General features: G+C 36.5%; 1 protein-coding gene across 3 annotated transcripts in view; it reads left to right on the plus strand.

Moving 5' to 3' along the window:
* Positions 1-26,625, plus strand: part of LOC150101351 (methionine synthase-like) — an 815,136-nt gene that overhangs the window by 662,012 nt on the left and 126,499 nt on the right. For all 3 annotated transcript variants that reach the window (XM_090400909.1, XM_090400910.1, XM_090400911.1), the window contains exon 30: positions 132-320. In XM_090400909.1, coding sequence (XP_090257035.1) covers positions 132-320 — 189 coding nt within the window. The remainder of the gene's footprint in view (positions 1-131; positions 321-26,625) is intronic.

Below are 26,625 nucleotides of genomic sequence, written 5' to 3' on the forward strand. Positions count from 1 at the left end.
GTATAATTGCAAGGAAAATTGCTTTCTCAATTCCTTTATTTTATAAATTTATAAATAATAATTATAAATAAGTGACTACACTTTGAATAAATTTCCCATATCTTTTACATTTATGCTTTCCCTCTTTTTAGGTGCTGAAGCCAAAAAATTATATGATGATGCTCAAGCAATGTTGAAAATGATACTTAATGAAAACTTACTACATGCTAATGGAGTGCTATCACTCTTTGCTGCTAACAGCTGTGGTGATGATATTATTGTATATTCCAGTGACAACTGCACACCATTAGGAATCCTGCATTTTTTACGACAACAAGCAAGTGATTTTCTTATTACTGCAAAATATAATGTTTTTTTTTTCCCTCCTGGTTCTAATTTATTATTATTATTATTATTATTATTATTCAGGCCTCCATGGAGTCAAAAGACTCATCATGGGAGGTCCTTTCTAAGAGACACAAGTCTATCAAGACTCATCGAGAGAGGTCCCTCCTAGGGAACACAAAGTCTATAATACCACTCCTTAAATGCATTGACCGTTCTTGCTCTCACCACTCCATCAGGCAATGCATTCCATGGTTCAACCCCCCCTCCACACAAAGAAACCACTCCTCACCCTCTTTCTCACAGTTTCCTTTCGTAACTTCCAGGGATGGCCCCTTGTCATGACTGCTTCCCGCTGTTCAACCAAGCGAAAGAACTCCCCAGTGTCAACCCTGTAACCACCTCTCAACAGTTTAAAATTCTCTATCATATCACCCCTCCTTCTTCTATCCACCAAACTCTGCAGTCCACACTTCCTCAGCTGATCCTCATAACTAACATTGTACAGTCCCAACACCATCTTTGTTATCCACCTTTGTACCCTTTCCACAGTTAATTTATCCCCTTCAAATCCTGGGGACTAGATCTGAGAACAATAGTCTAAGTGTGGTCTAATCAGAGTCTTATACAATGGAATGATAACCATTTTATCTCTGCAGGTCAGTGTCCTTCTCATTATTACAGCAATCCTCTGTGTTACCTTCACTACTTTGCAATATGTCCCCTAAATTTCAGGTTTCTATCAATCATCAACCCCAGATCTCTTGTCTCCCTTACTTCCTCCAGTATAACTCCTCCCATAGAGTATGCAGCGTCCCATCGATGTTTCCCAAACCTCAAGATCTCAAACCCCAAACCTCATTTTGCTGCATTAAACTGACACTCCCCCATTCATTTGCCCATCTATCTAGCTTATTCAAATCCTCTTGCAGGGCTACCACATCTACACTATTACTAATAACCCTTCCCAGCTTTGCATCATCCGCAAACAACCGAATATCCCCTTGCAATCCATGGACAATGTCATTGATATAAAGGTTAAACAATATAGGTCCCAGTACTGAGCCCTGTGGAACCCCACTTGTAATAACCTTCTGCCTCTTTGATATTGCTCCACCATACACAACTCTCTTATACCTATCGGACAGCCAATTCTGAATCCAGTTGACCAATCTGACATCCAGACCCATATGCTGCAACTTGAATATCAGCTTATCATATGGCACCCTGTCGAATGGCTTTCCTAAGTGTAGGAAAATGGCAGTATATGCCTTTCCCTCATCAAATGCTCTTGTAACTTTATTGTAAAAGGCAAGCATATTGCTAAAACAAGAGTGCCCCTGCACAAATCCTTGTTGACTCTCACTGATAACATTACCCTCATCTGCCGAATGCTGTATATGGTCCCGCACTACTTTCTCCAAGATCTTACTTACTAACTACTGATGACACACAAACTGGCCTATAATTAGACACTTCCAGTCTGCTACTGCCCTTATGCAGTGGCACTATCTTATATTCCTTCCATTCCATGGGCACCTTTCCCGCAGCCAGACTTTCATGGAAAAGCCAGGTCAAGGGCACTGTCAGTTCCTTAGCACATTCTCTCAAAACTTGGTGAAATACCATCCAGTCCCACAGCTTTACTAACATCCAGAGTACTCAGTATGTGGAACACACTCTCTCCTCCACCTCTAAACCTCGAACCTACTCTATCCCTCTAGTATTCAAATTGACTCCTCCAGGATGAAATACTCCAATATAGTGTTCATTGAACAATTCCACTATGTCCTCTGCATCAGTCACTCTATTCCCATTTTTATCCTACAATGTCATTCTTCCACAGTCATTTCTTCTCCTACTGGCTACATAGCTAAAAAAATTCTCCTAGGATTTTCCTTGGATCTAAGGGCCAATCTTTTCTCATATTCCAGTTTTGCCTTGCTTACCATACTAGTCACTCTTCTGGCCTGTGTCTTATATTCTTCATGCATCTTCTTTTCACCTGTTTCCTTATATCTCTTCCATAGCCTCTTTTTCGCATGTAGATACTGTTTAATATTGTTTGTCATCCGTGGAATACAGCTCACCATTGCTGCTAACAAATGCTGCTTATTAATGAAAACTCATTAATTTTGCATGTTCATTTTTATTGTTGGTGGATATTGATTGTATAAAAATTTCAGGAATAAACTCAGACAAGAATGTAGACATTAGTAACCTAATTTAATTATTCATTTAATTACCAAAATTTAAAAAAATGTTGTTTTATAGTGATGGCAATATCCACTTTCATTTTTCGTCTGTGCCTGTTCTTTTTTTCCCGCATTCTTCACTCTGCTTCTCCTGAATCTTTTTTACTCTCCAGATTTTCAGACTACCATCACTGGGATCCAGAAAGAGGGATTCTGGTAGTTTTGCACTACTTTGGGCCCTGCTTTTGCAAAAATGGTGGCCATGAATGATCCTGCTAGGATCATCAGCTAGCATTGTTGCATACAAGGGTCAACAGTGTTGCAATTAGTCTCGTTCTCCATGATTTTGAGATAGACCCAAGGCTTATGGTGGTGACAGTTGGTTGGTTTGGAGTTTATTGTCACAAGGACAGTAAAGATCATTCTGTGCCATCACAAAGGTTACAGAGTATACAAGGTAATAAAAAAAACAAATGATTAAATAAGTAAATAACATTAAAAAATGTAAAAATCAAGTAGTGTGTTTATGTTCAAATGTATGTTTGGGAGAGATTTCATGCAGTTTGTGTCTTGACAAAATCTTCCTTAGTATATGTAGCTCAGTAAGATCAGTAAAAACTACATCCCTCTTTTAAATGAAGTGCTGGAATTCCACCAGAATGTGACATATGATAAGACAAATGTTACATTATTCAATGGGGCATCAGTCCTCAATAGATAACAGTGTGTAGCTTAGCAGTATAGCTAGTACAAAAAAAAAAAGGAAAAAGAAGAAAAGAAAAAAAAGCTGAGCAGATAAACATCACTCTTCTCCCTTCAAGTGGTCTAGAAAATACAACAGTCTATTCAGGAAATAAGAACTGAAAACTGCTTTGCTTCAACTGATCAACCTCTGAATCACCAGATGAGATAGTCAAGCATCTTTCACTATTGTCCATGGATCAGCTGCTCTACTTATTCAAGATAATTTTTTGCAAGAATGAATTTCCAGAATGACAAAAGGCAATTATTGTTGAATTTTCAAAGCTAGGTGAGTACCCAAAACTGCCAAAAAATTACCATCTAATTGCTTTGACCAGTTGAGTATGTAAAATCTTGGAAAAAATTATTAAGGGTCATCTTTTAGGATTACTGGAGAACAAGAACCTTTATTCCCAGACACTGTCTGACTTCTGAAAATAGCACTCCACTCTTGTTCATTAATTATAACAACTGCCACTACAGATGCTTTCCCTCAGTTTTCATTGACATTGAAAAAGCATATGACACACTTTGTTTTCAGAGGAAACTTCACTTGATTAAAAACTTTATATCTAAGTGAATCTTCCATGTTTGTGTGGGATAACCCTCTCTTGACTCTTTCTGCAAGAGGAGGAAGTCCCAGAGGGTTATGTTGTTGAGTGTCAGTGCTGACCTTATAAAAAGAACAAATTTCTCCATTTGTAATTAATGCTCTCTGTGTGGATGATTTTACCATCTTTTATCATTCCTATAATATAAGCATCATAGAGAGACAGTTGCAGCAAGCTATTAACTATCTTTCAAACAGGCCATTTGTAAATAGGTTCAGATTTTTAGATTTGTATGCATGAATTTTACTTGGGGGAGACCACACTCCTACCAGGCGCGTCCCCCAAGGGGCGGATGGGGGAAACCCAAATGGGTTGCTCTGAATAAAGAGCCGTGGACCAAAGGATGTAGCAGAGGCATGGCAAGCTGGCTACATTATTTTGCCAGTAACTTTCATGAGCAGGAGAAAGTCTACAAACCGAGATAGTGCTACTTCGTACGGGACAACCGACGCGCCTACTCAAAGACCACATAGAGTAGGTGAGAAATCAGCAATGTGGTCAGCCAAGGATGTGAAACATGTAGCGACCCTCAACATAAGATCACTATACCGACCTGGAAAATTACAATTAGTCCAGGAAAATTTAAAAAGACTGAAATGGAGTATTTTAGGTTTATCAGAGACACATTGGTGCGGAGATGGATTCATGGATTTACCAGAAGGAAGACTGTACTTCTCAGGAAGAAAAGATAACATACACAGAGAAGGAGTTGCATTACTAATTGAAAAGAAACTTACACACTCAGTAATTGAAATAAACTCAGTGTCTCCTAGAATAATAACAGCCAAACTTCAAGCAAAAGAAAAAGGTCAAACAATTAAAATAATCCAAATGTATGCACCAGACAGTAACCATTCAGAGGAAGAAATAGAAAATTTCTATGAAGAACTACAACAGGAAATAGATAATCCCAAAAATAGAGAACTCATGATAGTGATGGGAGATTTTAATGCTAAAATAGGACAGTTCACAGCAGACAAAAAAGATGTGATGGGGAAATTTGGATACGGAGAGCTTAACGACAGAGGAGAACAATTACTCCACTTCTGTAAAGCAAACGATCTAATGATTACAAACACATTGTTCTATCAACGCCCTAATAATAAATATACATGGACATCCCCAGATGGTAATATAAAGAACTGCATAGACTATATCATCATAAACAAACAATGGAAAAGATCAGTAAATAATGTACGAACATTAAGAAGTTTTGATTTTGACACTGACCACGAAATATTAACTGCCAAAGTGAAGATAAAATTCAACAGGAAAAATAATATCAGAAAAGAAGAAAACATCAACCTATCAAACCTAAAAGATAGCTCAAGCAGAGGTCAATTTTTAGAACAGATGTGCTTGAAATTAAAACCCTCCATCTTACAGAACAGTGGAAAATTCTGGGAAGAAGGAAAAGAAATAGTGTTATCAATTGCAAAAGACACACTAGGTTCTAAACCCAAAATAAACAAATAGTGGATAACCCAAGAAATCATAGCTACCATAGAAGAGAAAAGAGAGGCCAAGATACTTGTAAACCAACAAAACAATGAAGAGAATAGAGAAAAATACAGAGCACTAAAAAATAAAGTTGATAACCTATGCAAAAAAGCCAAAGAAAAATGGTTAGAAGAAAAAGCTAAGAAATGCCAAGAAGCATACCAACAAAACAACCTAAAAGTCTTCCTTGATACTGTAAGAGAAATTACAAAGGAATTCTCAGCAAAAGCAGTAACAATGATGAACAACAAGATGACTGAAACCAGGAATATTGAATATATAAGAAAAATCTGGTCAAACCATTTTAAGACTATCTTCCACCAAGGAAACAAAACTACAATGCCAACAATAGAAGAAAATAATGATCACCCAAAAATTTTACAAGAAGAAGTTAGATACGCAATAAAACAGATGAAAAACAATAAAGCACCAGGCATTGATACTATACTATCCCTACTGAACTGTGGTCATATGCAGGCAGCATATCAATAGAATATTTAACAACCCTATTCAATAAAATACTACAAACAGGAGAGATCCCAGATGACTGGAGAACTGGAAAGATCATCCCAATATACAAGAAAGGAGACAAAAGAGACTGCAGAAATTACAGACCAATCAATTTACTCCCTCACACCTATAAAATATTCATAAGAATTCTACAAAATAGATTAAAAAACACCTACAAAGAAATGATAGGCATAGAACAAGCTGGTTTCCGAGGAAACTATTCAACAATAGACCAAATTTTCACATTGCACCAATTAGCAGAACTCAGCTGGGAAGACCATAAAGAACTATATTGTTGTTTTGTGGACTTTAAACAAGCTTTCGATAACATCAACAGAGAAATCCTTCTCAAAATTCTACTAGAAAAAGCAATAGACAAATATATAATACAGTTTCTGATAAAATATTACTCTAAGACAAATGCAATAATTAAAAAGGCCACACTCACAACAGAACCCATAGAGATCCAAAAAGGAGTAATGCAAGGATGCCCATTATTCCCATGCCTATTCAACATATATCTAGAAGAAGTTGTAAAGAAAGCAATAGACAATGAGCCTGGAATCAATGTCAACGGTTTAAACAATGTAGCAAGTAAAAGGAAAAATGTACATGGCAGAATGATTTTAAAGAATGCCGATGGTAGGGAGGTAACTGAATCAGTTAATATAGTTGAGTTACTGAGTGAGCATTTTGCAAGTATATATCATCCAGGTGGTGAGATTGCAGAAATGAATAAACCAGCAGATTATATGGGAATTGTGGTGAATGAAGTGGAGGTGAGTAGTCTATTGCATAACCTCAATGTCAATACATCCGTGGGATTGGATGGTATACCAGCTCGTGTCGTACGAGAAGCAGCTAAAGAATTGTCAGTACCCTTGACCATTTTGTTTAATTTGAATCTCGGGTCTGGGTTAGTCCCAAGGGGGGTGGAAAGAGAGGAAAATAGTTCCACTGCATAAAGGTGGTTCCAAGACTGCTGTTGTAAATTACCAACCAATTAGCATATCAGGAATCATTGTCAAGGTCTTAGAGAAATTAGTCAAGAAAAGAATACAGGATTGGATAGATGAAAATGGGATATTGTATGGGGGACAACATGGTTTTGTGAAGGGTAGATCATGCCTCAGTAACTTGCTCACGTTCTATAACACAGTGACGGCTGAACTGGATAGGGGTAATGGGTTTACAGTGATACTATTAGGCCTTTGACAGGATACCACATGGAACCATAATCAGTAAACTGGAGCAGATGGGGATAGATATAGGGTTGGTGAGATGGATAGAAGGGTGGTTGAAGGAGAGATACGAGAGAGTGGTTTATGCAGGAGTGGAGTCTAAAAGACGGCTTGTGACTAGTGGTGTGCTGCAGGGCTCTGTTGTTGGACCACTGCTTTTCAATTTGTTCATCAATGATATTGGAAAGGATTTGAGAGAAAGTGTTCACTTGTTTGCTGATGATGCAAAGTTGGGTAGAGCAATTGCGAGTGCACAGGATGTCAAAATGTTACAGGATGATTTGGATAGTTTGGAGGACTGGGCTAGGAAAAATGGATGTCAATTTAATGTGGCAAAGTGTAAGGTTATGCACTTTGGGGTGAAAAGAATAGCAGCAGTATATCGCATTGGTGGAACCGTACTCCAGGAGATTGATGAGGCCAGGGATTTGGGAGTGTTGGTGGATAGGGAATTGAAGTTTAGGGGGCACATTGCAAAAGTGACTAAATCAGCTCATCAAATCACTTGGCTTCTGAAAAATACTTTAACATGCAGAAACAAATAAGTTGTTGTTCCTCTGTATTGAGCCTTGATAAGACCCCATCTGGAAATCCTTCTCAAAATTCTACTAGAAAAAGCAATAGACAAATATATAATACAGTTTCTGATAAAATATTACTCTAAGACAAATGCAATAATTAAAAAGGCCACACTCACAACAGAACCCATAGAGATCCAAAAAGGAGTAATGCAAGGATGCCCATTATTCCCATGCCTATTCAACATATATCTAGAAGAAGTTGTAAAGAAAGCAATAGACAATGAGCCTGGAATCAATGTCAACGGTTTAAACATAAGTAATATCAAATATGCAGATGATCTCATCCTTCTTGCAAGAACCCCAAATGAACTACAAAAGTTGATCAACAAGCTAAATGAAACCTGTAAAACATATGACATGACAATAAATATACAAAAGACAAAAGTGATGAAAAGAGGGAGGAACAGAACTACCATCTCAGCCACCCTAAATGGAGAACAATTAGAACAAGTAGACAACTTCATATACCTTGGATCAAAACTAACAGAAACAATAGATGAACTCAAAACAATCAAACACAGAATAGCGATAGGATGGACCACCATGGGAAAATTACAGAAAATCTGGAAAACAAACAAGATATCTAAATAAGCCAAAATCAAATTATATGAAGCAATAATTATACCAACAGTCATCTATGGAGCAGAAGCATGGACAGTTAAAAAAAAAAGAGAGGAGAAAAAACTACTGGCATTTGAAATGAAATGCTTAAGAAAAATAAATAGAACAAGTTGGATAGAAAAGAAAACAAACATCACAGTTGGTTCAGTGCCATGGCATGTACAACTGCAAGGACTTGAGGTTGATAGTGCATGGGAGGCAGTTAAGAAGTGTTTGCATGAAGCAATGGCTGACTGTATACCTAGAGTCCGAATAATAAATCAAGTAGGGGTTAAATGGATGAATAACACCATTAAGCTTGAGCTGCAAAAAAAAGAAACAACTATGGAGGGAATTTAAGGAGAAAGGTGACCGGCAGGCACATGAACGGTATAAAGCGCAGGCCAGAAGGGTAACAAGTGTGGTAAGAAAAGCAAAAAGGGATTACGAAAGAACATTGGCCATGCAGGCTAAAGAGAATCCTAAACAGTTTTTTAGATATGTAGCAAGTAAAAGGAAAAATGTACATGGCAGAATGATTTTAAAGAATGCCGATGCTAGGGAGGTAACTGAATCAGTTAATATAGTTGAGTTACTGAGTGAGCATTTTGCAAGTATATATCATCCAGGTGGTGAGATTGCAGAAATGAATAAACCAGCAGATTATATGGGAATTGTGGTGAATGAAGTGGAGGTGAGTAGTCTATTGCATAACCTCAATGTCAATACATCCGTGGGATTGGATGGTATACCAGCTCGTGTCGTACGAGAAGCAGCTAAAGAATTGTCAGTACCCTTGACCATTTTGTTTAATTTGAATCTCGGGTCTGGGTTAGTCCCAAGGGGGGTGGAAAGAGAGGAAAATAGTTCCACTGCATAAAGGTGGTTCCAAGACTGCTGTTGTAAATTACCAACCGATTAGCATATCAGGAATCATTGTCAAGGTCTTAGAGAAATTAGTCAAGAAAAGAATACAGGATTGGATAGATGAAAATGGGATATTGTATGGGGGACAACATGGTTTTGTGAAGGGTAGATCATGCCTCAGTAACTTGCTCACGTTCTATAACACAGTGACGGCTGAACTGGATAGGGGTAATGGGTTTACAGTGATACTATTGGACCTTGCCAAGGCCTTTGACAGGATACCACATGGAACCATAATCAGTAAACTGGAGCAGATGGGGATAGATATAGGGTTGGTGAGATGGATAGAAGGGTGGTTGAAGGAGAGATACCAGAGAGTGGTTTATGCAGGAGTGGAGTCTAAAAGACGGCTTGTGACTAGTGGTGTGCCGCAGGGCTCTGTTGTTGGACCACTGCTTTTCAATTTGTTCATCAATGATATTGGAAAGGATTTGAGAGGAAGTGTTCACTTGTTTGCTGATGATGCAAAGTTGGGTAGAGCAATTGCGAGTGCACAGGATGTCAAAATGTTACAGGATGATTTGGATAGTTTGGAGGACTGGGCTAGGAAAAATGGATGTCAATTTAATGTGGCAAAGTGTAAGGTTATGCACTTTGGGGTGAAAAGAATAGCAGCAGTATATCGCATTGGTGGAACCGTACTCCAGGAGATTGATGAGGCCAGGGATTTGGGAGTGTTGGTGGATAGGGAATTGAAGTTTAGGGGGCACATTGCAAAAGTGACTAAATCAGCTCATCAAATCACTTGGCTTCTGAAAAATACTTTAACATGCAGAAACAAATAAGTTGTTGTTCCTCTGTATTGAGCCTTGATAAGACCCCATCTGGACTACTGTGCCCAGTTATGGGCACCAGGGTTTCTTCGTGATGGGGAGGAAGTGGAGAGGATCCAGAGACGAGTGACCAAGATGATAGAAGGTCTGTGGAATGAACCTTATGAGAATAGGTTGAAGATTTGTGGGTTGCAGAGATTGGACGATAGGCGAAGGAGGGGTGATATGATTGAGACATTCAAATTACTGAAGGGTTTCTACAAGATTGATCCAGAAGATATTTTTGAAAATATGACTGGTGGTGGGAGGACTAGAGGCCATGCATGGAAGCTGGGCAAGAGCGTGGTTGACATGGGTGTTAGAGCTAGGTTTTTTACTTGGAGAGTGGTGAATGAGTGGAATAAGCTTCCAGAGTCTGTTGTGGGTGTTACGACCGTGAATGAGTTCAAAGCAGGGTATGATAGATACTGTGTCAATGTCGAATAGTTGTTCTTGGCATGATGTTAGGGCCTCCCTCGATGAGTCTGTCGACTCCTTGGAGTTGCCCGGGACAATAATAATAATAATAATAATAATTTCTTGTCAATATGACTTATCAAAGTAAATCATAATTGACAAGATTTTTGACTTGTCAGTTATGATTTACAAATATCCAAGTGAAAAAACTTTCTACCTGCTATCTCTAATCCAGAGCAGAGTATTTTAATAATAAGGAGATACACCTTGTTGCTACTTGTATATGAAAATGTAAGACTTCTGCATTAATTCAACCTTGGTATCTTTCTGGGTCTGGTTCCTACTGAAGTGGACTTGATCAGGGCCCCCACTGGGTGCTTGCATTGGAAAATAAGCAGTTCTGCTCAGTGGTGGGTTTATGCCTGTCACCGAGTAGAACCACTGCTGAGTTTCTTGACGTGATTAAGAGCTAACAAGTCACATTAATCCTTCAGGTCACTCATTGAAGTTAGATTGATTTGATGGATCACCTAGTTTATGGAAGCCCTGGCATTTAGTAATGAAGAGGTCGAAATAGGTTTGGGCAGTCACCTTTTTCATAATGCATAGCAATGAAGTCGATTTCCTCTATATACAAGTAACCTAGTTGTGAAGCTACTTCACATGAAAACTGCATTTATTCACCTTTAAGTAAAGGATTAAACAAGAATATAATTTCTTGTCAAGCATGATTTACTTTGTAACAAGTCAACCAAACAGAGAAATGAAGAATTGGAATATTTAACACAGATCCTCAAAAAACATGGTTATGAACCCAAGACTATCATAAAAATCCTCCACACACCTCCTACAAGCATCCCACAGAAACAAAATTTCAAAAACGCCATCACGCTTCCATATATCAAGAATGTTACAGACAAGATGGCTAAATTACTAAACAAACATAACATCAAAGTTGCCTTTCTGCTGCTGGAAAAAATTTCAAGATTTCTATATCCCCCAAAACCTCCACATCATCCTTTAAAAAAAACAGGTGTTTATAAAATTTATTGTTCTTGCGGCATCTGCTACGTAGGATAGACAGGAAGATCTGGGGAAATATGCATGAACGAACATCAAAAGGATGTACAAAACAGAAGAGAACACAAATCAGGTCTAGCTTTCCATACCACTTCCACCAGCCACAATGTACTCTGTCAGAAAACAAACATGTCTTATATAGAAAAAAAACTGTTACATAAGGAAATTTAAAGAAGCTGCAAACATGCTTAGAATTCCAACACAATGCAGTAAAAACCAAGGCTTAATTCTACACCAAGTTTGGTCAGCTTTGATAAAAAATATACCTCAGTCAGACCTCGGACATTATGATCATGAACAACAAAAAGTGGCATCATCCAGCATTGTTTAAACTTAGCACTGCTTTACATCTGCATTCTGATTTTTTAATTTTATAAACAGTCAGATGGCTACAACTGTATAGTATGAACTATTAATTTCTTTTTTGTTGTTTTAACTTTCAGTTACCTTTTACCCCTGAAGATGCAAGTCAAATGACTTACGAAACTTGTCGGGTTTTATTTCTTTATTGTGCTTTTAGCTTAATAATAATAAAAAAAAAAATGTGGTCCAATTACCGGAATATGCCTTATGAATTTCTAAACCACAGAAACCTCCACTTACACGTCAAAAAAACTTCCTGCACGCTTCTTATTGTGAGGGATAATGACATCCCCGTGTGTTAGTACTTTGGCACTGCATCATACCATCATTTGCTGTCTCTACTGCTTCCCTAATGCCACCAACCATTCTGAACTTTTTGATTTCCTTTCCTTAAAAGTCGACATGCTTCAATCTGACTTTCCTAACAGTGAGGTCATTTTCCTTGGAGACTGATGTTCATAACACCAGCTGGCATTCCTACTTCAATACACAGATCAAGCAAATAGAGAAGGGCTGAGTCATTTGTTATCACCACTAACCCTGCACAAGTAGTACACATGCCTACTCGAATACCAGACAACCACTCTCCAAATATCTTGGACTTCTTCCTCACTAGTACCTGTCCAAGTACACTGGTAATGTCTGTCCTCTTGGTAGTTCAGACTAGAATCTCATATGGATCTCTTCTTCTGAAGCAACACGAACACAATCACTCACATTCATACATGGCATTACAAGAAAGCCATGTGGATATGCAACTACTACACCACATTTTCTTGGATGGGTTATTGCTTCCAGCCATCTGACCCAAACTTGTGTGCTGAACAGATCACCGAAATAATACTTATTTGCATGGAAACATTTATTCTCCATTCCACCCTAAGTTCCTGTCCCCCTATCTAAGCCTTCGTTCTTCCACAGGTATGCCAAAGCTGCACAAACACATTACAAATATTAACTCCTCTGCATCCAAAAAATTAGGATTTCTTTTTTTTCTCAAAGCGTTACTTTAATTCCAAACAGTTCCTAACTTTTGCTCCCGTGTCTGGGCTGGTGCCCCAAAGAGCTCCCTAAAGATACTAGACTCTGTACAGAAAAGGGCAGTCAGACTGATCAATGATTCTGACTCACTGATACACTAAGCTCACTTTCACACAGGCTCTCAGTTTCCGTTGCTTGCATCTTCTACAAATATTCTGTGGCTGCTGTTCATCGGAATCAGCATCAATTTTAAGCCCCAACATTCTGTCAAATCAGTTCAAACATGTGCAGTAACTATCCAACACTTTCTCACAGTGCATCTGCAAACTCACCGAAAAAATTTCTCCTCCTCTTAATTCATCCCTTCCACTGCCATCCTCTGGAATAGTCTGCCATCTTATATGTTTCCCAAGGTATACAATTCACAGCTTTTCAAGATAAATGTGAACAAGTTCCTTCTTGTCCATCCATAGTATCAGTGTGCTGTGGGTTGACCAACCTCTTGTGGATGGGTTCCCCATAAAAAAAAAAATAATAATAATAAATAAACATTTTAATCACCTGCCTCATTTTGTAAATAAGTGCAGCTAGTTTAGCATTCTTGTATATACTTTTATCTTAATGTATAATTTATACTATGGTTTTACATATATTTTTGACTGTTTCATGGCACATTATAACCAAGTTGCTGATGTGCAAAAAAAAAAAAAAAAAAAAAAAAAAAATCATCATCATCATCATCATCATCATCAAATTCCTGCGGTGTACCCTCAAGGGGTGTACAGGATATGACAGTACTACATGAAAAAATTACATCATTACTAACTTCCTATCTACAATTTTCCTCCAAATCAGTCTGTTACTTGTCAAGACTCCAACATTATCAGATCTTATATTTCTATCGTCTAAGGCACTTTGTACCGTATCAATCCACCTATATCTTGGTCTTCCTCTGGGTCGTTTTCCTGCCAACCTGGCAGAGAACACTTGTTTTGCTAATCTTTCCTCTCCCATTCTATTTAAGTGACCATACCATCTGAGATTAGCTCTGCTAACGCATTCCTGGATGCTGACAATGTCAAGTTCTTTCCTCATATCCTCATTTTTTATATGATATTGCCATTGATGCCATCTGTTCACGCCTCTAATCTTTCTCAGGACTCTCATATCTGCGGTCTCTAGTCTTTGGTCAAGTGTTTTACTTCTGACCCAGCTCTCAGATCCATAAGTTAAAATTGGTTTGAACACAGTCTTGTATACAGCTAATTTAGTGTTCCGATGCAGAGGAGTGTTTTTTTTTTTTTTTTTTTTTTTTTTTTTTTTTTTTTTGAAATCTGAAAACAAAAAAAAAATCAATGAACAAAAACAATAGTAATAATAATGTTTATATCATACCAAAGTATCAGAACTCATTACAGGAAGCCACATGTATCTGTGTGTGTACAGTGGCATAGAACAATCAAAAGTCAAAAGATTAGTTTTTCAGGAGAGGGGACTCTGCTACCTACATATTGAGACTAACTCTTCAGTTGAAGAGGTTCTCTACCTTCCACCCCCCCCCCACCACATATATATCATTATCAAATTCCTGATATGTGAATTCAAGGGGGTGCACAGGATACTGTGACAGTACTACATGATTCTGTTGACATTATTATTAATTTCCTATCATTAATTTTGCTCCAAATTAGTCTGTCACTTGTCAGCATTACAGTATTGTCATATATTATATTTCTGCTTCTAGATGCATCAATCCACCTAGAACTTTGTATTCTTATTAGTCTTTTTTCTGCCATCTTGACATTAAACACCTATTTTACTAACCTTTTCTCTTCGATTCTGTTTAACTAACCATACCACCTTTAATTCTTCTCATACATTCTTGAATGCTGACAGTGTCAAATTTTTCAGAATATCTTCATTTATAATATGATTCTGCCATTAATGCCATCTGTTTGCTCCTCTAATTTTTCTCAGAACTCTCATATCTGTGATGTATAGTCTTTGATCATCTGCTTTATTTTTAACCCAACTGCTAGATCCATAAATTATAATTGGTTTGAATGCTATCTTGTTTATTGCTAGTTTAGTGTTTTAATTAATTTCTCTATTATTTCATATATATTTATTCATCTGGCTTCACACCATACCAGCTTTGTTTATTCTGTTGTACATTTCCATATTTAATTTGAAATTGTGCCTAAATAACTGAAATTTACTTGTTCTGCAAGTTCTCCATTCAGAATGCAGTTGAAGTTTTCCTATGTTCCTACCTATTTTCATACTTTTTGACCTTTTTATTGATTTCCATTCCAAATTTTTACTGCAGTTACTCAGTTTTGTTTTAAAAATAAATCCTGGATACTTGCACTAGATTTGTTTAGCAGTATAACATCATTTGCATAAAGTGCTTATTTTGATATAGCATATACCCCTTGTCTTGCACCTGATTTTACATCAAACCATCTACCTGTACATCTTTAGTTTGCGCTGCTGACTTAACTTAAATACAGACTATGTATTTCTCTTTATTATGTTCATTCATCCCATATAATTGTGGCATCTTGAAATTCTTTTCTCTTTGCACTTGTTATATGCTTTCTACAGAATTTAAGTACAGAGCCTTATTATATTTTCATAAGTTTTCATCTGTTTGTAGAATGAAATCTGATCCTGATAATCTTTGTTTGTCCTGAACCCACCTTCTTATTATTATTAATATTTCAGCATACTCATCCTGGGAGTAATATCATATGAAAAACTCATATTCCTATGAGTTTTTCAATTACTGGTGTTGTAATTGCATATATATCATTTTCTCATAAAAGTTATCACATGACTGGAATAGATTACATACTAACTGGAGGAAGATTAGACACTCCATTTACAATAACATCCTCTGATGATTTGATCAGATCTAAGATTCTTAACACTCATGTGCCTCTGTGACATATTGTTTAAGATGGTTTCCCTCATGAACTCGAGAAATTCATTCTCCTTATTCCCTGATGCTGTCTCTTCATTTCAATCATTAGTACTATAATTAAAATCACTTTTTGATTATCACCTTTCTTTTTCTCACTAAGCCAATTTTTCCTATGTTGTTTGTCTCCATCCTCTACATTTCTCAACCTTGAGCAACATTCATCTAAATATTTTATCCTGTCAACCTCCACCTTGCCATACTGACCCAAAACCACTGCCACCATTTGCTCCATTTCCCTATCCATCTTGCATTCCTTTCCTCACATTCTCATTTTTCACACTACTCTCCTTTCCATTCACAAATATGGTATGGTACAAAAAAAAAAAAAAAACAGTACTGAACTTCAACATTCAACTGCATGCATATTAATAGAAGAGCACTTGTAGAGTGTACACCATTACATTTAGCTGTAGCAGTGGTGTTGACGTTGAAAGAAAAGATGCTTATTGTTGTGTCATGACATAATTTTCATTCTTATGGAGTTGTTAGAGCAAATGATCCAGGCCCCATGACATTGTGAGCAGTTTATTTGTCATTTCTGTAAGCATGCCTCAAACAATAGTGTCATCATTGCCTTAATCAAGATGTTACGACATGCTGGGAGTGTTCTGCCAAATGCAAAGGGCATTCGAGGAGACCACGAACTGTTAGCACAAATGAGAATCACAGCCATGTGCTGGAGCAAGTGTTATAGTCTCTGAAACACAGTCAATGGCAAACAGCAGTAAAAACTCAGGATACTGAGGCGATCACTACAGAGAATCTTTAAGGAGCTGGGCACCTTTTCATATGTCATTCAGGTAGGTCAGTGTTTAACAGCAACAGATTATGCTGCATAGTGGGAATACTGTGCACAATATTCCCACCATGTCTATGAAGATCTGTCCTTTCTCCATAATGTCTGGTTCTTGGATGGAGTGTATTTCTAAGTGATTATGCAAACAAACACACCTACAGGTTTCTTGGTTTCTCGAGACCTGAATTTGTCAAGAGAAACCTCTTCACAGCGAGAAGATCACCGCGTGGTGTGCAGTTTCCAGTCATGATATAATTGGCCCTGCTTCATTGAAGAGGGTTGTGTAATTGTGACCTTGAATAGCAAATGCTATATTGAGAATGTATTTTTGGGTCCATTCACAGGATTTGCATGGGATGTATCATGCAAAAAAACATTCCATTTCTGGCACAGTTATTAAAACAGAACAAACTGTCACATACCACATGGTTCTAGAGCCTATTTCTCAAAACACTTCTCCAGGAGGCTCATTTCAAGGTTCACAAAATTCCCATACCCTTCACATTCTCCTGATCTTACATCACTTGATACCTTTGTTTGGGATATGTTGAAGAAATGAATATTCCACCATGACCTGTCTTCAAATCTTGAAGGCAGGCCTTCTTGCTGATGAAGTAAGGGATAAAATTATAAGATATGTCCAGCAGATGTCCCAAGATGACAGATAACCTTTGCATGCACTACGAAACCTGTCTTGAAAGACAAGGTGCCCATTTTGGGCATGTAATCTACCGTTATTAATGCTTTATTCGATCAAGATGCAACCAATAATAGTTGTGTATGTACATATTCATCATGTGTAAACATATATTTCTTTGCTAATAAACCTTTTTACTCCATAACATATATCATATCATTGTAGTTATTCAGTACTGTTTTTTTTTCCCCACCATACTGTAGTTTTGCTCTCACATGCTCCACTCTCTTGCCTTTTCACATCATCACCTCTGGTTTTTTCCTGTTATCTCTTGTTCACATCATTCATTACATTCTCTTCTGGTAATAGTATCTCCAATTGATTAACAACAAATCCATTTAAATGCAATCTGTCACTTTTATATAGTTTCATTTATCCTTCGAGTGCATTTCACATAGTAACAAATAACACCTCTTTCTTCTCACACGGCTCTGCTAGCATACCATTCATGATTTTTACTAGGAAGCACACTAAATACCTTTCCTACCACAGATTCTATCTGCTATTCTCAATAATATCACGATATCCATGCTTACATTCTCTCTGTATCCAACCTAATCATTTCTGACAACCACTGCTAACTCTTTGGTACATTTGATTCTTATTTATCCTCCATCCTGTAAAAGACCTCTTGTACGCTGTCATCTGCATGCACACTCTTGAGTCATATGCCACCTCTTTTTGTCTGCTAGCTTTCATTTTATTCATTTGTACCATTCCACCAAATGCCTAATCTCATTTTTGTATTCATCTCATCTTAATGATCTCATTCTTTTAGTATTGCATTCTGGTAGTTGTGCTCTCTTTCATATTTGTAATCGCACTTGCTTTTGTTTAATAATTCATGCTTTTTTTTATACCCACAATTGCTCTTATTTTTGCTCCTTCATTCTTTCTCTTCTATATCATAATCATCTTGACATGCATTTTCTTTTACTCACCCTTCTTGCTGATATAATAACTTACACTCCTCCCATACAACCCTTTGTCAATTTACTTTTCCTTCTCAAATCTCATTTATCACCACTCAATCCATGAAAATATCCACTTTCTATAGATCCATACCCTCTCACTTCTCTTTTTCAGTTTCGCCACAGACATATTGACCTACATACAAAGTGCACTCATGACAATGAAGCATCTTTAAAAATTCTACATGGTTCATCACATTTGATTTTCATGCTGTGCTTCCCATGATTCTTGTTCTCTCTGCCATTTTGCCTTGGTTAGCATAAGCTGCAGTTAGACAAAAATTTTGGCGTAACCTATTAACGACCTTCACAAATGCTTGCATACAATTCTTTCAGTATTACAGATAATGAAGTGTATATTGGCTGGTGCAGTTCAATTGCTGATTTTCCTCTAGATGCTATATTTTCCATAAAGCTTCAAAATTTCTTATTTCTACTTTTTTGCTTTAGGTGATTTCAAAAGGAAGTGTATATATATATATATATATATATATATATATATATATATATATATATATATATATATATATATATGAAAGAATGATTATTAACTCGGTTAACATACATATTTTTATGAAGAATTGAATGACTAGAACTGAGATTTAAGTAAAAAGGTTTTAATATAAAAACACTACTAGTTTCGGCCTGTAAGAGCTTTCATCAGGTGACATTATAAAAGAAAGAAAAAATAAAAAACATTAAACACTGATGGTTAAAAACTATGAACAACTTAGACAGTCTCTATACATAATTAGCATGAAAACGTTGTAGTTGTATTTAAAGCTGTTCTTTCGTTTGTTGCATTGTTGGGAGAGTGCGTGCTTGCAGATCACGTGAACTCCAGTACATGATTACAGCTGAATGACTATCTGGGAGGTTGTAGCTCAAGTTATTATTTAGATGAACAGGATTGAAGATGATTTCTCTAGATTCCACGATTTTTCTCTCAAGTTCATCATTGCAACGGAAGATGTTAGTAGATTTTTCCCAGCAGACTTTGTGACTTTGGTTTTCATCATTAGGATTAGCCAAGAAAGAGATATGACTTGATAATGCACTGTCTCGCTGTCTCTTGTAAGTAATGTCCCTCATGTGTTCTTCCATACGCAATTCGACAGATTTGTCTGTCTGCCCAAAATAAGGAATAGTCATTCATACAGCTGAATGACTCTCTGGTCCCAGATAGTCATTCATACAGCTGAATGACTATCTGGGAGCTACAACCTCCCAGATAGTCATCCAGCTGTAATCATGTACTGGCATTCACGTGATGCTGCAAGCACACACTCTCCCAACAATGCAACAAACGAAAGAACAGCTTTAAATCCAACTACAACATTGTCATGCTAATTATGTATAGAGACTGTCTAAGTTGTTCATAGTCTTTTAGCCATCAGTGTTTAGTGTTGGGTTTTTTTTTTGTTTTTTTTTTTATAATGTCACCTGATGAAGGCTGTTACAGGCCGAAACTAGTAGTATTTTTATATTAAAACCTTTTTACTTAAATCTCAGTTCTGGTCATTCAATTCTTCATAAAAAAAAATATATATATATATATATATAACTTATTAACATGACTTTTCTTAGAATTAAAGTCTAAAAACTAAAGTTGTTAGTTTTATTTAGATAAAAATGGTTAATATGTAATAATATCATTGAAAATTCTTAGAATAAATTTCCCTTATCACTGATTTTGAAATTATGAAACTATATTTAATGCTGTTACAGAGCTACTTCATTTTGCTTGCATCTTTGCAATATGGCGTTGAGGGGATATAGGTGTCATTTTCATTCCAGATATTTCTGTTTACACTGCATTCTCTAATTGTCACTCAGTACCATATATAGATTCTAATTGTCAGTTTACTGTATTAACAGAGAACAAAGATGGCGGCTCGTGTGTAAGTTTTGTGTATTATTGATGGTGAAATGCGAATTTGATTGATAATGTTTTTAGCATCTTACGCTTTATTGATGAGAATTATGTTAGCATGTGTTGATAAAGCATTTTGACTATGCAAAGTTTTTGTAAGTTTTAGGTAAGTAAATACTTTACTTTCAAAATCTTTAATTCCATCGGAACCATCTTCTAAGCCTATTTACAGGGCATACTAAATTATAACTTTTCGTTCTGTTGGTAGACACCAGTGTGTGTGTGTCTACGGGATTTGCAAGTGGATCCTCTAAAGTCCACAGGATTATCTGTAACCTGCTCGGTACACCTGAGCAATCTCTATTCTTTCTCTAATCACAAACTAGGCCAAATCGTGAATACTCCATATGATGAGCTTGACTTTAAGCAACTGTTGGCAGCTTTCAAACATGTAGGATACCTGTAGGAAATTAACCATTCTCTGGTAAGCAATGTCCATTTTCCAAAAGGCATAGGTGCTGTACCCTTACAGCAAAACAAATATTTAGACCAGACCAGTATTTAGATAAAATAAAACAAAATGAAGAAATAGAAATAGAATGGCTTAATATAAAAATTCAGTAAAAGAAAAAAACTGTAGATATGGCATGATGATACAGTCAAAGAAATAATCAAAATGAAAAAAGAAGCATATCGTAAATGGTTAAGTGGTAAAAGATTAGAAGATGAAGTAGAATATAAAAGAGTAAGAGCCATAGCTAAAAGAGAAGTCAGAAAAAGACATAGAGAATCATGGAAAGAACATGATTTATATAAAATAAGACCCAATGTATATAAGATTTTGAAACACTTAAGTTACAGATACTAAATAAAACATAAAATTAAACAACGAATTGAAATTAGAAGAATTTCTAAATTTCTATACAGAATTATAGACAGATAAATATTTTAAAAAAGATAACTGGCAAACATTTACTGAAAATGAAAAGGAAATAACTAAAGAAGAATTAGAAATCAGCCTGAAAGAAACAAGAAATGGAAAATTACCTGGAGAAGATAAGTTAGGTTCAGAATTATATAAATGTACAGGAACAAGGTTCAAAGAAAGACTCCTATTATTTTAAAATAAAATTTGTTCAACTAGTAACCCCCCTCCCCCAGTAGAATGGAAAATAGCAATTGTAATCCCTATCTTTAAAAAGGTAGTAGAGATGACCCTAAAAACTATAGAAGTATAAGTATACTAAATTCCTGTTACAAAATATATAGCAGAATTTTAAATAACAAACTAATAAAATATTCTGAAAATTTTATTTTAGAAGTACAGAATGGATTTATAAAAGGACGTTATGTTGGAGGTTTAATGGATTTTTTTACAACACTCAGAAAGAATTAAATTAGAATTTAATACTCCTATATTTCGTCCTAGTCACTAGGACATCTACGGGGATTACAAAAACAATTAATGTAACATGCACACAAAAACTTACAATACTAAGCCCAACCATGTGGGTGACACTAAAGTCCTATCTAGGTGGAGCGCCCTCTAAGGGCGGTAGTAGGTGGCCTGGAATGTAAGGTGGGACCTCTGGTGATGAGTGTTTCCCAAATCTTCGGAAGCTTAATGCAACTGTATTTGTTAAGATTTGGTTGGTTTCTGAGAGCTGCTGCTGCTTCTAAGAAAAGTCTCTCTTTCTTGAATTTGCTGTGGTGGAGCATGGTGGTTTTCTTCCATGATACTCTGTGGGTGGTGTCCAAAACATGGTCAGCCAAGCCTGAATGGCCATAGTTGTGTTTGACGATGTACGACTTGTGTTCCTCCAGGTGGATGGATGCTGATCTGCCTGTCTGTCCAAAGTACGCAAGCTTACAAGAACAGGGTACTTTGTAAACTCCAGGCAGAGAGAGAGGGGGAAGCTGATCTTTCGTAGAACGGATAAGGGTAGCCAGTTTGTGGTAGGGCTTATATACTGTGTGTAGGTTATACTTTTTTAGTATCTTGGCTATTTTTTCCGAAGTGCCTTGGATGTAGGGTATGGTGATGGCATTTTTAAATTCTTGTTGACGAGAGGGACGGGGAATGGGGGAGGAATTGATTATTTTTTTGATACTGTGTTCACTGTAGCCATTGGAGAGGAAAGTTCTGTGTATGTGGTTAAGCTCAGTAGTGAGGGCGGTTCCACTGGAACAAAGATTGTGGGCTCTCTTGGTAAGGGTTTTAATGATGCCATATTGTCGTGAGGGGTGGTGGTGGGAGAGTTTGTGAATGTATCTGCCTGTGTGTGTGTGGGTTTTCTGTATACAGTGAAGGCAAGTGTATCATTGGGCAGGTGCGTGACTAAGGTGTCTAGGAAGGGTAAACAATTGTTCTTTTCCTTTTCCATAGTAAACTGGATTCTTGGATGTTGGCTATTGAGATGAACGAGGAAGGAGTCTAACGTGTCTGGGCCATGAGGCCAAATGGAAAACACATGATCTACATATCTTAGCCAGAAAGATAGTAAGCCTCTACACAAGAATTATAAAAGGACGATCATGTATAGACCTGGCCTTCTGCCTAAAATTAATAATAGAGAAAAGAAGAGAATATAATTTAGAAACATATATTACATTTATTGACTTTGAAAAAGTATTTAACAAAGTTAAAAGAAGCATTTTATTTAACATATTAAAAGAAAGACAAATACCAAATAATATTCTAAAAGCTACCATAAGTTATCGTCATTGTATGTTATGCTTTTCATGCAATCCTACACATTTTACCTCGTATGCTTCCGTAACCAATAATCCCACAGAATAGGTTGGTTGCTCCTTATTCCCAGTAGTATCCCATGTCTGTCAAAGTGTGTGTTCACGGGGCCAGTTTACTTGCTTTGCAAGAGGAAAAACCCAGGATAAACTGGGGAAAAGAAACCCTGCTGCACACGCCCAAGACCGGCTAACTTGGCTATGGCTGAGGAAGATCCTTGAGCTCCTCACATCTCTGACAGGAATCGAATCTAGGACACTACTTCCCCAGACATATGGTTGCGAAGCACATAGCCACTAGACGTACCATGCGGACATCATAAGTATATATGAAAATAATCAAATACAAATAAGATTAAATCGTGAGCTATCATATACGAGAGAGATAAACCAAGGAGTCCAACAGGGATGTCCCCTTTCAGCAACTCTTCTTAATATTTATCTAAATGAAATAATAATGAAATGGAATAAAAAGTTTCCATCAAGGTATTGAAATTTCTCCTACTGTGAACTTAAACAATCTCATTTTTGCCGATGAGCAAATATTATTATTATTATTCAATATAATTTTAATTATAATTATAATTATTCAAAATAATAATTACAAATTCTGAAGATAACTTACAGAAAGATATTTTAAATTTAAATGAGATAGCCAAAGATTATGGAATGATAATATCAACAGAAAAATCAAAAATGATGGCCTTTAAAGGACAAGATCCAGTAAGAACTAAAATAGTGATAGGTAACAAGATTGTAGAACAGGTGAATTCATTTAACTACTTAGGATGTATGATTACATATGAAAACAAAAAAGATATAAAGAAAAAGAAATAAAAAAACAAAGAGCATATTAGATTGGAATTGGGAGGTTGTTTAGACGGATAAAAGCGAATATTGTGATAGAGGAGGTAGTAAGCATGTTGCCAAGGTATGACAGTGGTGAGATGTGGCGTAGAGCAAGGATAATGAATGGTATGTTAGCTGAAATGTGTGAGGAGAAAGGAGTGCAGTTTGTATAAGAGTGATGGACTGCATTTGAGTGGTTTTGGTGTGAGTTGTTTGGAGTGAGACTGTTGCTGGAAGGTAGAGAAGTGAGTACAGAGAATGAAGCTGATCAAGTGGGAAGCGATGTGGAAGAGCAGGAGAGTAAGACAGGAGAGATTGAAGAGGTGGTTATGAATGAAGAAGTGAGTGGCATGAGTATAGACAACAGTGACGGCTCGTGGCTTAAAATCATGGGTGTGCTACAACTTATCAAATATACATACACACTGTAAGTACAGTGTATACGTGTGTGGATAAAATATCAAAATTATGGTAAAAATTTTTAAAAAAAGTAAACATGAAAAAATATTGTTTATTGTCGATAAAATTATACAGTTTAGTATAATTCAAAATTACTAAAAATAAAATCTATTATTGTTTTGTTTCGAGCGAAAAGGTCAATAACTTTTCCTTTATGTTTGTGTGACTGTTGAAGAATTTTTTCTCCATTGAAATCATCGCAAGTGCATTTAACCTATGCTGATTCATAGTGCTCCTCAAAAATGTTTTTATTCTCTTTAATGTTGAAAAACAGTGTTCAGACTTGTAGTCATAGGAATTGTCAAGAGAATTTTTATCAATGCAGTAATTTCACTAAGAACACAATCTAAATTATTTTCTGTTATAAATTTTAACAAGTCAATTAATTTACAATAATCATTCATGTCGGGTCTAGTGTTGAATACTCGAAGTTCAGTTTCAAGTTTTACTTTGTTGATCATAGGATATATCGTGTTTACGGAGTAAACATGATAAGCACTACGAACACTCTACTACTGGCGCAAGCTGCATATAAACAACAGTGGAACTGCACGACAGACAGTGCCGCATTACAACAATAGCTCGCATCTCACTATGATTGTGTTTACCAGTGTCATATTGCTACACGCATATGCTTGTGCTTGTGGCAATATGACAATGGCAAACACAGTGCTGCTAGTGTCCTTTTCCCTCCTAAGTGCTACAAAATGGATTTTTATTATTTTTTATACAAAATAAGAGAATTGTATAGGATTGTTGATGATACAATTAAATATTACAAGCAAATATAAATAAATTAATAAATATATTTTTTGTATCGAGAAAAATTGGGGGTGCGGCAGTTCTGCAGTGCCTATGCATGAGCCGTCCCTGATAGAGAATGAGAGAATGGGTGTGCAAGACAGACAGGGAAATGGGGAGGCTCAGAGTGGACAGAGGAACACAGCATGAGAAAGGTGGATGCTCCAAGAGGATGTGAATACATGTGTAGACAGGAAAGGAAGGGGATGACCTGGGATCGAGAGGAAACAGTTGGACTTGAAGAGGGTTCTAAAATGAATAAGCAGAAAGGGAAATGGCTCTAGTTGAGCATGGAGAAATCACATCAATGTGATTTCTCCATGAATGAATGGTATAATCAGCAAAGCTAGTTATAGATCCAAGAACGAGCTGGTGTGCTTGTAAACAAATGCTAGAAGTGTAAGAAACAAGGCAGATGAAATGGTTGCATTAATTGAGTCTGTTCACCCAAAAATTGTTGGAATAAGTGAGACATGATTAGATGAGGATGACATCCCGACAGGAATAGAGTTGAAAGGGTATCATGTTCTTCGTGAGGATAGAAAGGGAGGGGGGGGAGTGCTATTGATGATAGAGAAAGAGTCTATACAAAGTAGAGATGCAAGAGGGAAATAGTGCCAGTGGTTTTGAGGCAGTATGGTGTGAGATAGAGCTCAATAGAATGAAATACTTGTTTGGATGTTGTTATAGACCTGGTAATGTAGATGATAGTGCTTTCTTCTTCTTTAGTATTCTGCAATTGTGCAGGTTCTTCTTTCCACTCTCTTCTGTTCTGAGCCTTCTCTTGAAAGGTTGTGTACCTGTCTCCATTGAGCATGTCATTTAGCATTGTTTTCATTTTACTCTTCCTCTGGGTCTTTTTCCATCTATTTTTCCTTTGATGGCATATCTGATGATTCCATTCCCTCTCAGAATATGTCCGATCCAGTTTCCTTTGTTTCTTTTTATCCTCCTTAACAGACTTCTTTCTTCTTCTACTCTTTTTAAGACCTCTTCATTAGTTATTTTATCTGTCCATTTGATTTTTTCCATCCTTCTCCAAATCCACATCTCAAAGCTTTCCAAAATCTTAATTTCTTCTTTCTTCAGTGTCCAAGTTTCAGATGCATAGAGGGCAACACTCTGTACATAACATTTTATTAGTCTTTTCTTTAGGTTTTCTGAATAAATTCCATTTTCTATTAAAGGCATCTCTTCCCATCGCTATTCTTGCTTTTCTGTCACTTTTACATCTTCCATCACTGCTAATAACACTTCCTAGATATTTAAATGTCTTTACTTGATTCAGTTTTTCCCCATTTATTCCAATATCCATATTTGCCTCTTTCCTTGCTATTTTCATTACTTTTGTTTTTCTGATGTTAATTTTCATTCCATAATCAATACAGGATTTCAGTAATCTGTTCAATAGATGTTGTAGTCCTGTTTCAGTGTTTGATAGTAATGCCTTGTCATCTGCGTATTTTATTGCAAATATCTGTCTACCTCCAATCTTTATTCCTTCTTCCAAATTTTCCAGTGCTTCTTTTAGCATTGCTTCATTTTAGCATTGAATACATGTT

Source organism: Typopeltis vanoorti, chromosome 11 (genome assembly GCF_054136105.1).
Source record: "Typopeltis vanoorti isolate ZY-2024b chromosome 11, IOZ_Tvanoo_1.0, whole genome shotgun sequence".
Lineage (NCBI taxonomy): Eukaryota > Metazoa > Arthropoda > Arachnida > Uropygi > Thelyphonidae > Typopeltis > Typopeltis vanoorti.